General features: G+C 34.5%; 1 protein-coding gene across 1 annotated transcript; it reads right to left on the bottom strand.

Moving 5' to 3' along the window:
• Positions 1 to 763: 763 nt before the first annotated feature.
• Positions 764 to 10,676, bottom strand: LOC128644393 (zona pellucida sperm-binding protein 3-like). Its single transcript, XM_053697021.1, has 9 exons — positions 10,413 to 10,676; positions 8,799 to 8,917; positions 7,062 to 7,165; positions 5,613 to 5,790; positions 5,422 to 5,542; positions 5,206 to 5,297; positions 4,803 to 4,952; positions 3,911 to 4,028; positions 764 to 808 (listed from the first exon to the last, which is right to left on the bottom strand). The coding sequence occupies exons 1-9, from the start codon at positions 10,674 to 10,676 to the stop codon at positions 764 to 766; spliced, it is 1,191 nt and encodes a 396-aa protein (XP_053552996.1).
• Between the last annotated feature and the right edge of the window lie 3,767 nt (positions 10,677 to 14,443).

Raw genomic sequence — 14,443 nt, 5'->3', positions numbered from 1 at the left:
GCACACAAAGCCTGGGTATCAATAGATTAGCACATACTTAGAGCCCCACAGGTTAATGCACTGTGTTGAGTACGAAATGAGTTAAGCCCCCACAATGCCAACAGCTTGACATCCACAAACACCTTTTCAAAAACTGGGACAATTATTTCCACTAGACCTCACATTATAACCAGTAGATCCTCTCTGTTCCCAATAGTGCTGAATGCAGAGATGGTGGGAGGTTTGGATAAAGGGTATAAAAGATTAACCAAATGGGACAACACTGTCCCCCTGACCAACTTTCTAGAAGCATGTAAACTATTGGAAAGAGATAAGTTGGAGATAGCAGATTTTATAATTGGCAGAAATACGCACAACTACACCACTTTATTCTCACATCTCCAATTAAGAGTGATAGTCTGCAACAACTTACACCCTTCGAACATGTATGTAATTTGGGAAGCTTAATACAAAAGCCCCTTGTCTAACTCCTGTAAATTCCTTTTGGCTGATCTTGATACAAACCTTCCTTAATACGTAGTAAAATGAAACAGACTTAGGTAGACAGAATCTTCTGATCATTTAGGAAATCCTCTTCCTCCACCAAAATTTCAGAATTAAATTATAAGCTACTTCTCAGGTAGTATCTCACCCTAGTGAGATTGAGTACCATTTATCCAAATTCACCTCGAATGTGCTGGAGAGAATGCAAAGAATGTGGCAATTTACCACATATGTGGCAGTACTGCAACCCCTATGGAAATTCGTGGAATGCCATTTACAGTCAATCTTGGGCGATAATTTCAAACTCACTCTTTATATTGCCTTGCTAAAATGACATGACAAAAATCATATGTACACTTAAAAAAAAAAAAAACTTATTCTACAAATTGACCTCAATAGTACAAGACTACTAATTGCCAGAAACTGGAAAACACCTATTATGCCCACCAAAACTATGGGGATAAATGAAACCATGTATGAAATGATTATATTTCTGAAACAAAACAAATGGAGTGCACAAATGATATAAGTGCAGTATTAAAAGTACATTTTATTCCTAAACATAAATGCACTCACAAAAGGTGCCCTCAAACATATGAGGTATGTAGTTGCGATAAACAGTCACTCTGTCCCTTTAAAACCCTGCAGCCAAGGTATCCCGCTTAGTCCTTTTGTTTGCCAGACTCCTTACTTTAATCGTTAGCTTGTGGTCCTGAGGATTTCCAGAAAGTCTATGGCTTACAGGGTCAGAAAGTATATACAAGAGAAAATGAGATTATGTGAAGTCACTGCATAGCAGAGCTGTAAAAAGCTGGCTTCAGTCTAGCTGAGCTGTGATCACACTCAAGTCTCCTCGTTGAAAAAGTGGACGTGGCCTAATGAGTTTCGCAGGCTCCTCCCTGCTTCATCAGCCTTTTACAGCTCTGCATTGACTTCACATGATCTCCTTTTTTCTTGTATATACTCTGACCCTGTAAATCATAGACTTTCTGGAAAGCCTCAGGCCTACCACAAGCTTAAGATTAAGGAAAGGAGTCTGGCAAACGAAAGGACTAAGTGGGATACCCTGGCTGCATGGTTTTAAAGGGACAGAGTGACTGTTTATCGCAACTACATACCTCATATGTTTGAGGGCACCTTTGTGAGTGCATTTATATATGTTTGGCATGTGCTAATGCTTTTAATAGCAGTCAATGCTTTTCAATAGCAAAAAAAAAAAAGGCGTTATTCTGAAACTGCGCAAATTGAACCGTTGTAAACCGAGGGCCACCTGTACTTTTAATGCTGCACTAAGATCTTTTGTGCACTCCATTTGTTCTGTTTCACAGATATAATCATTTCATACATATTTTTGAGCCCGAGAGTGAACACCAGAGGGCTTAGAAGTAACAGCACTTTCATCATTTAGAAGAAAAAGTGACTTTTTTTAGACTAAGTATAGTCTTTTAGCTTTTTATTGTGCTAAAAATCATATGTATAATTTATTCTGTGCTATATTAATTATTTGATAGATTTAACACATTTGAATAACCATATATGGTGCTCCTTATAAGTTCTCGGATAAATGAAACAAGTGAGCTTTTCTCAATGAAGGAATATGGCCACCTCAAGCCTAACAAATTAGAGTTTTTCGGAGGCTATGTTCATTTGGGACAAATCAACCCTGAAATCAATGTACCAAACTTCTCTCCCACTACTCTGACTTAGATGCAAAATACAGTGAAGCCTTACCCAAGCCATAAAACAGGGCTGTTCCTCTCCCCAGGGCCACGGTAATACTCCTTCTTCCCCCTCTCTTCTCATTACTTACGGTGTGCTAATCTCTATAATAGTGATGTTATTAAAGATCATATGTTCTACTCAAGGCTGCAGCTGTGATTTTACCTCCTCCACCCAATTTCATAACCTTATTATGGCACCTGTAGAAAAATGACCAGAGTCTTTTTGATCTCCATAGTGAGCAAGAATTATTTATGTGTATTGCTATTAGTTTCCCTTTTTGTATTGGTTTTGTTTATGCTTTTTTTATATTACAGGTATGGTACTCCTGAAGCCTCAATGCAATATTAAGGGTTTTCCCATGAGAACTGTACCTTGCAAAACCTTGTACTATTAAAAAAAAAAAAAAAAAAAAAAAAAAAAAAACCTATCATAGCAAAAAGGCACTAGGCACATAAAAAGTGCATGCAACGTAAATGTTAACCAAAACAGTCCCAATGATTACACGTCTACAAGAAAGACAGAAGTGAGTTTTTCATTCAGCTTCATCTTACCACATATAGTTACAACACTACTCCTAGACATAATGCTCATACAAGGAATATTTAAATTTCTAGTGCAGTGATTCCATCCCAGGCTATGATGTGAGGATATTCAGTAATAAAGTGGTCTCCAAGCCTTTGCAACCCCGTGCTCAGGTTTTTAGATACTTTGAAGTCCTGGCCTTGTGTTAATTCCTAAGGACACGTTTGAGGTGGTGCATCCAAAATATATCCTTCTGACCCTGAGACAAGAGAGATACCATGGGAAGATGCCTAAGAGCAATGGTGAATGTTACTGGATCAGGCACTTAGACCAGATGTATTTACGGTATTTTTTTTTTGGGGGGGGGAGGGGGAAGCGCAATATATTCCCAGCCTCAAAGGCTAGCAATCTTGCTACAGAGAATTTCTTTCTTATTGATCTATCCATAACAAAACATTTGTTAAAGGGACAGTCTGGTTAAAAAAAAAAAATTCAGATAGGGCATGTAATTTTAAACAATTTTCCAATTTACTTTTATCACCAATTTCTTTGTTCTCTTGTATTCTTAGTTAAAAGCTTAACCTAGGAGGTTCATATGCTAATTTCTTATACCTTGAAGGCCGCCTCTTAAGAATGCATTTTAACAGGTTTTTCACCACTAGAGGGTGTTAGTTCACGTTTTTCATATATATAACACTGCTCATGCACGTGAAGTTACCTGGGAGCCATCACCGAATGGCTAAACTGCAAGTCTGTCAAAAGAACTGAAATAAAGGGGCAGTTTGCAGAGGCTTAGATACAAGATAATCAGAGAATATATATATATATATATATATATATATATATATATATATATATATATATATATATATATATATATATATATATAAAAGGGATTATCTATCTTTTAAAACGACAACAATTCTGGTGTAGACTGTCCCTTTAAGGTGGGTGCTTCACAATGACCAAGATGCAAAAGTCTGACCTGCAATATATATTTGTCTTGTTAAATATAACCAAGATTTTCTGTAGGTTTGTCATACTAGCTGCTTTATTTACAAAGAGACAAGTTATTTTTATTTATTTTTTATTGTTGTGAGTAAGTAATTTTTTTAGTCAAGAGTCTCCAGTTTGTGGCAACACACACAAAAACGACAGACAGGCACAAAACAGCAGTTCCCACCAATAGCCAAAGTTCCAGCTTGTTGTTATTTTCTAGAATTGATGAAAATTCTATTTTTTCAGCAGATCCAATAACCATTAAGGGACCTAGTGTTGCTATTGCTTCTTCTTCCTCAAGGCTTAAACCTACGGAGAATAATAATGTCAAGTAACTGACCACACAAATCCTCAAATGAGGTAATTTAGAGCCATCAATTAGGCTTTTGTTTTTTACAGGTAAAAGATGAAGTAAACCACTTCTTTAAGATGATTTTAATAACTTGAATCCAGTAATTTACTTCTATTATCAAAATTAGCTTCACTCTAGATCTCTTGAACAATAGTGAAGCTAATTTGATAATAGAAGTAAATTACTGTATTTCCGGTCATATAGTGCTTCAGTAATGTTCACACACTACCTATCTAGATATCTCTTCAACAAACAAGATAGGTAGAGTGAACTTTACTGGAGCACGATATGACAGGAAATAGTGCTACCAACTAGTGATGCAGGCACATACTAAACCATCCCCCCCCTAAAAAAAAAAAAAAAAAAAAAACCACAAACAACAACAAGAACAACAACCAGATACCTTCCTGCCTTTCAGCAAGCACAAACACCACCCACACCCTTTAAACTGAAAGAAAGAGCTGGGATTGTTTGATTCTGTAGACATCAGTATAAGTGACGAGATGCACACTTACACCATAAAAACATTCCCCCCTCAAATTAACAGTGACATCCATTTAAAGAAACTAAAAAACCACTAGTTCTTTAGATGCTACAAAGGAAGCAATGGACCAAAGAAATGATTTCATAGCAGACAAGATTTTACATTCACGTATATAAGTTGAGAAACCCATGTTTAGAAAGAATGCTCTTTAGAGGTTTAAGATGACATGTAGTACTGAACAGCCAATTACCTGTTTCAGCTTCTCTTTTCCAGTTTCTTCGAGAGCCTGTATAATAGGGCCCCCGTCCCCTGCTTTGTCCTGGAGTCACCACACAATTTCCAGCATCACAACAATTGCAAATGTTACTGGGTCCTTCAGTTGAAGACCAGCTGTATATTTAATTTAAAAAAAAAACAAAAAAAAAAACCCCAAACAAAAAAAACAAAAAAACAGTAAAACCAGAGAAACATACAAAATATAGACAACACTGCAAAATTATCAGAGCTGTATATATAAAATCAAAAGGCATTTATCTTAAGAGGTTTGTGCCACACAAACCAACTCCATTACTGTATATATTCATTTAGCTTTTAGAAATAACGGACATTCCCTTAAGCCATAAATAAATTGGTTAATACTCACATGTTTGTAGCTTTGTTGAAGGAACAAGCCTTGTGCATAGTATCTGGGGCCTGAGTAAGTGCAGCAGCTTTCAGATTGCAGGTGATATAGATCTAATGAGTAAGGGAATGATAAAACAAAAAGCAACAAATACAGTAACAAATACAGAAATAGTAAAATAGCTTTCTCTTTAAAGAAATGTGTAAAGCCTCCCTCCTCCCTTTTCCACACGCACACCATTGAGATATCTTTCCCTGTGAATCTGAAGGCATCAACTGTAAATTGAAGTTTGTCTGGTTGCATTCTTGGTGCTCTAAATGCAGAAGAAGAATCTTCTTGTTTCCCATCCAATAGACACCTACATATACAAGAGATTTATTGTAAAACCACTTAACTGTTTAGTTAGAACTGCCATGCCAACGTCTTACCCATTTGCAGCAATGATCTCATAGCGTGGACTGGAGTAAATATCTGTAGTTAGGGTAGCCACGCAGCTATCCACATAGACTGTCATAGGCATATGATTGACACTGCTAATAGAGGCTTCTATATGGAAAACTTCCCCCAGGTGAAAGACTGAAGAAGTTCTTATGGAGCTCCAGTCATCTGCAAGGAGAAATGATCGGTTCTATTCTACATCAATGAATTATACATTTTTTGGGTATATTAATTTTTTTTTATTATTATTATTTTTTAAAGGAATCCAAACTTTTCTTTTATATAAAATTTTAAGCTGTTGTGCTAGAAATTGCTGGGTTAGGACTTATGAAACAAGGTTCATTTTTGTTTTTTTTTGCTGGTCAATCTTACATAAGCTCATATAGCTCAGAAATACTGGGTGTCATGAGAGACCAGCAAATCTCCACAAGAACTTATTTTTATAAAGACCCTTGAAGGGATACTAAATAAAAATTTCTCTTTCGTGATTCAGATAGAGAAAGAAATTCTAAGCAAATCTAATTTACTTCTATTTGAAAAACGCAGCAATGCAAACTTAAGAGCCGGTACATTTTTGGTTCAGCACATGGGTAGCACTTGCTGATTGGTGGCAAAATGTACCTAGGTACTGAACCAAAAATGGGCTGGCTCCTAACCTTACTTCTTTTTCAAATAAAGATTGCAAGAGAACAAAAAAAAAAAAAAAAAAAAAAAGATAGGAGTAAAAAAAAAAATTGCTTAAAATGGCATGCTCTGAATCATGAAAGAAAACAATTGGGTATAGAATCCCTTTAATATTATGGGGCACCCACAATTAGAGGGATGTGCATGAAATATATTTAGGATATAATGTCCCTTTAAAGTATATATCTATATCAATCCTAATTTTAACCTTGGTACATATTTATGCCTAATTGCAGCAGTTGCAAACATAAAAATTATAGTGGCAAGTCTTGTCTAGAAGGTCAGTCGATAGAGTTTGCCCACTAAAAAAAAAAACAACTGAAAAATACAAGGTGTAAATCTGTTCTTAAAACCTTAGATAATCTATTGGAAGACCAAATGAAAAGCCTTTAAAAGTTTATTTAACCAAGCCTTGTAGTATATTTTTATTTATTTATGAAAAAAAAAAAAACACAGTAATGTTATTTGCCTTTTCACATGCGATGTCATGGTATTTGAACTTACTGTACATCTTAGTTCAAACAAACGCTACAAAATGGATAACTTATCAAGTAAGCTACTTTTGGACCAGGTCAACCAGGTGGTTTTTATAATCTGTCTGAACTTTGAGTCACATTCCAGGGTGTCCATTTAACAGTTTATTTCAATCAAGTAAACATTTCTTTATTGTAAAGTTTTACAAAGCTCTTCCATAAAGTATCAATGTATTAAGGTTTCTCGGTTTAAATTAAGATTCCAGTGATAGAACCACCTACCATTCATCAGTTGCAATGAGAAGACAAGCTTGTCTTCGAAAGATACGGTAGTGCTGAAAGGAGCCCATGTTGGTTTGATGGCATTACTGGATACATTACCTTGTCTTCAAATGGAGGAAAGGAGAAAAAAAAAAAAAAAAAAAAAAAAATGAATTAGTTGCTTAAAATTAAGAATGCATAATCAGTTTCTCGTAACACCTATTAGACATTTTGCTTTTAAAAAAAAAAAAAAAAAAAAAAAAAAAAAAAAAAAAAAAAAAAACTTATTTACCCGACAAAGACTAGATGACAAGTGGAGCAACAGTGTGTTCTCTTTTGCTCAGACCCATACTAAGAAAATGCACAATTACTAGAGGATAGTAAAAATTAACAAGAGAATTCTAAAACCGCTAACTTTTTTAGCTTGCCCTATACTTTTTATGGAGAGTGAACAGAGCATTATTAGTAATCATTTTACAAGTGGCGAGATAAACAGGTGCAAAGCAAATAGCACTGAAATAGTCACATTTCAACACAACACCATAGTTTATACCCAACGGAAAAACTGCTACTTTAGCACAGGTTTAATGTAACATTGGCTTAGCGCTCGAGTTTCCAGTACACCCCATAGAAGTCCATTATGTGAGGATTTAACGCACCAGCGTTATCCAAAACCAAGTTGTTAGTGCACCCTAAAATCAAAACAATAAAAATACTTTATTAAAATAAAATGATGCTTTTGCACAAACATTTTTCACGATCCACTTATAATCTAGCCCTGAGTGGAAACAAAACCAAAACCTTGTTAAAAAGCACACTATGCATCAAGGTCAGAAATAATAAAATAGTATACACACACCAAATAACAGAATAAACTATTCAGTGCACCACAAAAATCTCTCTCTCACCAGCACATGGTAGTACAGATCAAAGTTGGTATGATACCAAAAGAATAAAACAAAAAAGCAACTACCACCGAAGTTGAGTTGTCTTAGTAACACCGTAGAACAGTCAAACCAAAAAAGTTATTTAGTTGAATTTACATATTTCAACCTACTTCTCAAGGGACTGATATCAGTCTTATATCATTTACTTGACAAAAGTATGTCAGATTCTAGCTTAGCTAAACTGCTTCTCTGGGGTTAAAGGGACAGTCTAGGACAAAATAAAAACTTTCATGATTCAGATAGAGCATGTAATTTTAAACAATTTTCCAATTTACTTTGATCACCAATTTTGCTTTGTTCTCTTGGTATTCTTAGTTGAAAGCTTAAACTAGGAGGTTCATATGCTAATCTTAGACCTTGAAGCCCACCTCTTTTAGATTGCATTTTAACAGTTTTTCACCACTAGAGGGTGTTAGTTCACGTATTTCTTATAGATAACACTTTGCTCGTGCACGAGAAGTTATCTAAGCAGGCACTGATTGGCTAGACTGCAAGCCTGTCAAAAGCACTGAAAAAAGGGGCAGTTTGCAGAGGCTTAGATACAAGATAATCACAGAGGTTAAAAGTATATTATTATAACTGTTGGTTATGCAAAACTGGGAAATGGGTAATAAAGGGATTATCTATCTTTTAAAACAATAAAAATTCTGGTGTAGACTGTCCCTTTAAAGGTGAAAACATACTCAGCTGTGGCCTTTTCTGATCACTCTTTTTTCATAGCTGCTAATTACACTCTACTATAAATCAATTAGTACATTTGTTCCAAAACATAAAAAAAATCCCCACAAAACACAAAGAAAAATGCAAATACCTGGGATAATAACAGTTGATTGGGATCACAGCAGAATTTGTTCTAATGATGAGAGAGTTTGAGGTAGGAGTTGGATTATATATTAATTGTGTAGCATAGATCATCCATTCTGGTGTCATCTATGAAAAGGAAATTAGAATGCAAGATCTATGAAATTTGTAAATTAGGGGGATTTTTTTTTTTTTGGAGAATAGTTATAGGTTATCGGTTGTATGTGGCATTATCATAACTAACATTAGTTTATCTACAGATTGCACTTCACAGTATCAAGAGAGGAAAAAAACAAAAAAAAAAGTAAAGTTAGATAACAGAATCATGAAAGTGTGTCACATGTCTCTTTAAACAGATTTTTCTCTAACTTTAAATCTCCACATATCTTCTATACCACTCTTACTAAAATATAATTATGAAATGGTTAACCGACAATTTTTATATATATATATATATATATATATATATATATATATATATATATATATATATATATAAATATATATATAATGCAACCGCTCTTGTTTGTTTAATTCAAATAAAAAAAATAAAGAAAATCCCACCTTATGATTCAGTCAACTTTTTAAGTTTACTTTTGTGGTTATTTAATTGTCTTGGTTCTCTGTATCCTTTGTTAAACATTGTAAAGCTTTTCAAAGCTCTTCCATAAAGATGTTAGAGAGCATGGGTTAAAGTATCAATATATTAAAGGGACAGTAAAAAAAAAAAAAAAAAAATTCATGATTTAAATAGGGCATGTCATTTTAAACAACTTTCCAATTTACTTTTATTACCAATTTTGCTTTGTTCTCTTGGTATTCTTAGTTGAAAGCTAACTCTAGGAGGTTCATGTGCTAATTTCTTAGACCTTGAAGACTGCCTCTAATGGGAAAACATTGACAGTTTTTCACCACTAGAGGGCGTTAGTTCATGTGTTTCATATAGATAACATTGAGCTCGGGCACGTGAAGCTCCTAGGAGTCATCACTGATTGGCTAAAAATGCAAGTCTGTCAAAATAACTGAAATAAGGGTGCAGTTTGCAGAGGCATAGATGCAAGGTAATCACAGAGGTAAAAAGTATATTATTATAACTGTGTTGGTTATGCAAAATTGGAGAATGGGTAATAAAGGGATCCAAGCTCAGGCACAGCAATGCACTGCATCACATGCCTCTTGTCAGGATCACCTGTGTTTTTGGCTAGCAGCCAGTAATAGTGCATTGTTGCGCCTTCAACAAAAGAAACAAAACAAAAAGCAAACTTGATAACAGAAGTAAAATAGGTTTAAAGTTGCATGTGCTATCTGAATCATGAAAAATGTTTAGCTTTTTATACAATAAATAAGCCAACAAAAGCAAGATGCCTTTACAATTAAAAACTGAATAACTCCATAAAGCATGGATCTCTACAAATGCAGTCCAGGGAAATATTACAAATAGATTTTGTAGTGTTAGATTTATAAGTAGGGTCTAGCTAAAGCCTTTGTTGCCAAGCAGTGCTTTAAAGTAAGAAGTTTTTTTGCTAAAAAACTACTAATAGGAATGTTAGCTGGTCATATTTGATAAGAATTTAAAAAGAAATATTTGAACAAATCTGAAATTCAGTTAAAATGTTGTACTTACCTGTAAGCGGATTCCACACTGCTGTAACCCATACTGAAAAACTAGGATTGTGTTAGTAGATTGTGAAGTAGGTTTACATAGCTGGGAACCTAATACCATATCTGAAGGTTTTGCTGGCACTCCATTGCCATACAAATCACGTTGGACAGTGACAACCAGTTTATCAGCTTCACATTGAACTGCAATAGTTTTCTGCTGGGATAGCTGTCTGCGTTCTGCAGGAGGGGTATAGCTGTCTTGAAATCCCTGACCAAATCCAAACATACGTTGGGGGTAACTATCCCACCAGGATTCCCCATGTCTCCAATTCCAAGCAGGTCTAGGGTCTTGTGAATTTACAAAAAAAGAACCACAAACCAATAAAATCAAATGCAACCAAACTAGATTTCCCCACATTTCCATTGTTATAGCAAAGGAAACAACAGCATTAAGTAGTCCTATATACTATATTACCAAATGCACTCACTGTCCACCTGGGGCATATAATTATATCAAACTAAAATGCAATCAATCAAATCCTAATTGCCTTCTAGTATGTAAACTGCATAGTGCAAATGTGTAAGTAAATGTATGCTGGAATTGTAAAAAAAGAGAGTATTAATTAAGGATTATTTTCTAAATCAAATCTGATCTTTATTCTTTAATATTATCTTTATTCATTGTGGGTTTTATTCATCTTATAGTGAATATCTGTGCGAGGTTAGATTGCTATGTAAAATACAAGGAAAAAAAATAATATATATATATATATATATATATATATATATATATATATATATATATATAGGTGTGTATATATATATATAATGTATATGCACGCACACACACACATATATATATATATAAGCTTAAAAACAAACATATATATCAAAACAATGGTTTGCTAATAAGATGTTTGAGATTTTCATTCCAAAGACCAACAAAGTTCAAAGGTATTTTAATTTTCATAATCAGGAAACCAAATTAATATTATATAAAAAGTGAATGTTCTTGAATACTTCTGTGCTTGTGCAGCTCCAGTAATTAAAGGGACAGTATTCATTTTGCATTTGTAATATGCTTTATTTTTTGCATAATAAAACTTTACTTTGCAACATACTTTATTTATTTATTTTACCCCTTTTTCCTATCATTTAATTTTGAAAAATATGGATTTTCCAGGTCTGAAAGCTGTCCAAACATATGGAAGGCTTCAAAAGTATAGCCTTGCCACATATGTCTTCCTTATTTGCAGTTTGTTATCTATTAATTTCTGCTAAAAAAATATATGAGATTTTGTATACAAAATGACAGTAGTAAGTCCAGATTGGCTCCTCCAAATAAGGAAAGTGGTGGCTGGAGTTTTACCTTTGAAAAACAATTGCAGCAAAGACAGAGTTAATCTGTTCTATGTTCAGACTCTGCTGATATGGTAGGTTTGCCACCCGTCCCTTAAAATACAGAACCATTATAAGTTACACATGCTGCAGGGTGTACAGGGGGTAATAGGAATAGTGCTGTCCAGAAACACAATACATGTTCCTCCCTGCACACCCTGCAGCATGTGTAACTCATAAGTGTCCAGGAAAACATGGCTGAGGTGGCAACCCTAGTTGCACTGTGTAAACATGTTGTAATTACAAGGTATTTACTTTCAAGGGACATTAAACACTTTGAGATGGTAACATAAAATGATAAATCATATATAAGAAAACTCTACACTATACTCATTATTTATTTTGTTCCCGTTTCCTATAATCCCATTCTGAAATTTGTGAGCATTTTAGTTCCTGTTAGAAATGGAAGTGCAGAACGCTGTTATATTCCACACAGCCATTGGAAGCACACTTTATGGACCTATTTATAACTGTCCCTTATTGGCCACAGCGGAGGAAATAACCTAAGTTACAACATGGCAACTCCCATTGTTTAGACTTTACATGTATTTTTTTGTTACTATTTAAACAACTAATGATACTTTTAAAATACATCTACATGCTATTTACAGACTAATCTTTTCTTTGAATGCACCATTCTATATAGCATTTATTTAGTGTTGAATGTCCCTTTAAGGGGACATAAAAGTGTAAACATATTTTATTATTGCACTATTGCTTACATATAACTATGTGTTCATCCCCTGCAAAGTAAAATTTAAAAAAAATATTACCAATTATCATTTACAATTAAAGAAACATCAAGCCCACATTTTTTCTTTCACGATTCAGATATAGCATAAAACGTGATACATCTTTCCATTTTACTTCTTTTATCTATTTTTGTTTGTTCTCTTGGTTTCCTTTGTTGAAAAGAAAACCTAAGTAGGCTCAAGAGCCGGGAATAGCTGCTGATAGGTGGTTGCATACATATACCTCTTGTCATTGGCATACTGATGTGTTCAGTTAGCTCCCAGTGCATTAATGCTTCTTCAATAAAGGATACCATCGGAATGATGCAAAACTGATAGTAAAATAGAAGTAAATTGGAAAGTTGTTTAAAATTGTATGCTCTATTATAAAAGAGAAGTTTGGGGTTTTGTGTCCCTTTAACTTTATCTTGTTTAGGTCTCTCCATCATTGGGCTATTTCCTGATCTATTGAAGCATCCAATAGTTACACCCTTATTATAAAAACCATCTCTCAACCCCACCACTCTAAGGGCTAGAATACAAGTGGAGAGCTAATTAAATGTGTGCCTATAAACGGGCAAATTTGCCCGCTCACGGACGCACGTTTAACAACCAGCCATTAATAAATGCCTCCAAATTTGCCCCCAAATAAAATTTAAAGTTATTTTATAAAAATAAAAAGATGTAGCATCTTTATTTTTTTAAATAATAACTGCATAAATACATTTTAAGAAGTTAAAGTGTGTGGATGTGGGGTGTTGGAAAAAAAAAACGGCACTAAAAATGCCTTTACATTGCGGTCTATGGGGACTGTGTTATTACTCTAAATATATATGTATATGCTTATATATATATATATTTATGTGTTAGTATGTGTATATACACATATAAACACACATATATGTATATATTCATATATATTTAAACTTTGCTGCCCATCGCTGCACGACTTACTGCCTTCGCTCACTAGGTTCTCTGCTGAGACTATTGGCATGAGCATGAGGCTCCCATTGAAGCCTTTGGAAGTGCACTCTTGTGAGTGCAAAGCTTCCATGCAATGGGAACGCATGGTCGCGTTTGCATTCCGCTCAACTTCTAATACAAGTATTACAAGTGGAGCGCAAATATACATATGGAGCTATGTATATATAAAAAATATGAGGAAAAACAGTGCAGGTTAAATACAAAACTATACACCAAACATACAGATAGGAACACATTGCTTCAATATCAGAGTTACAGTACCATCCACCACAACTTAAGATAGGCATTTTAAAATCCCAACTTTTAAGAGTTCTACATAATAAAACTGAAGAAGAAAATAAACAAAAACAATATGTCATTATGAAAAATACATTTCTAGCACAGGGATATACAGCTAAAGAAATTGACAAGGTATGGACAATATACATCAACATAATATCAAAGTACAGCAGATATAAGTCAATAAGGAGATACATTAAGTGTCCATATAACAAGTAGAAAATAAGTATACACATACTGCTAGATTACGAGTTTTGCGTTAGCCTTAAAAAGCAGCGCTGAGAGGTCCCAACGCTGCTTTTTAACACCCGCTGGTATTACGAGCCTGGCAGGTACAGGTGTACCGCTCACTTTATTTCCGCAATTCGAGCATACCGCAAATCCCCTTACGTCAATTGCATATCCTATCTTTTCAATGGGATTTTCCTAATGCCAGTATTACGAGTCTTGGAAAAAGTTAGCGGTACACCCTCTCCTGTCAAAACTCGTACCGCATTTAAAAGTCAGTAGTTAAAAGTTTTATGGGCTAACGCCGTAACATAAAACTCTTAACTAAAGTGCTAAAAAGTACACTAACACCCATAAACTACCTATTAACCCCTAAACCGAGCCCCCCCCCCACATCGCAAACAGTAAAAAAAAATTTTAACCCCTAATCTGC

The sequence above is a fragment of the Bombina bombina genome, unplaced genomic scaffold (assembly GCF_027579735.1).
Source record: "Bombina bombina isolate aBomBom1 unplaced genomic scaffold, aBomBom1.pri scaffold_773, whole genome shotgun sequence".
NCBI lineage: Eukaryota > Metazoa > Chordata > Amphibia > Anura > Bombinatoridae > Bombina > Bombina bombina.
The sequence above is the reverse complement of the archived record's forward strand: the minus strand, read 5'-3'. Positions and strand labels throughout refer to the sequence as shown.

Coding starts and splice junctions, on each gene's coding strand:
- LOC128644393 (XM_053697021.1), bottom strand. CDS start 10,676: ATGTTTGGATTTGGTCAGGGATTTCAAGACAGCTATACCCCTCCTGCA. Junction 5,791..7,061: donor CTCATTGCAACTGATGAATG/GTAGGTGGTTCT, acceptor TTCTCCTTGCAG/ATGACTGGAGCTCCATAAGA. Junction 5,543..5,612: donor GAGATCATTGCTGCAAATGG/GTAAGACGTTGG, acceptor TTGTATATGTAG/GTGTCTATTGGATGGGAAAC.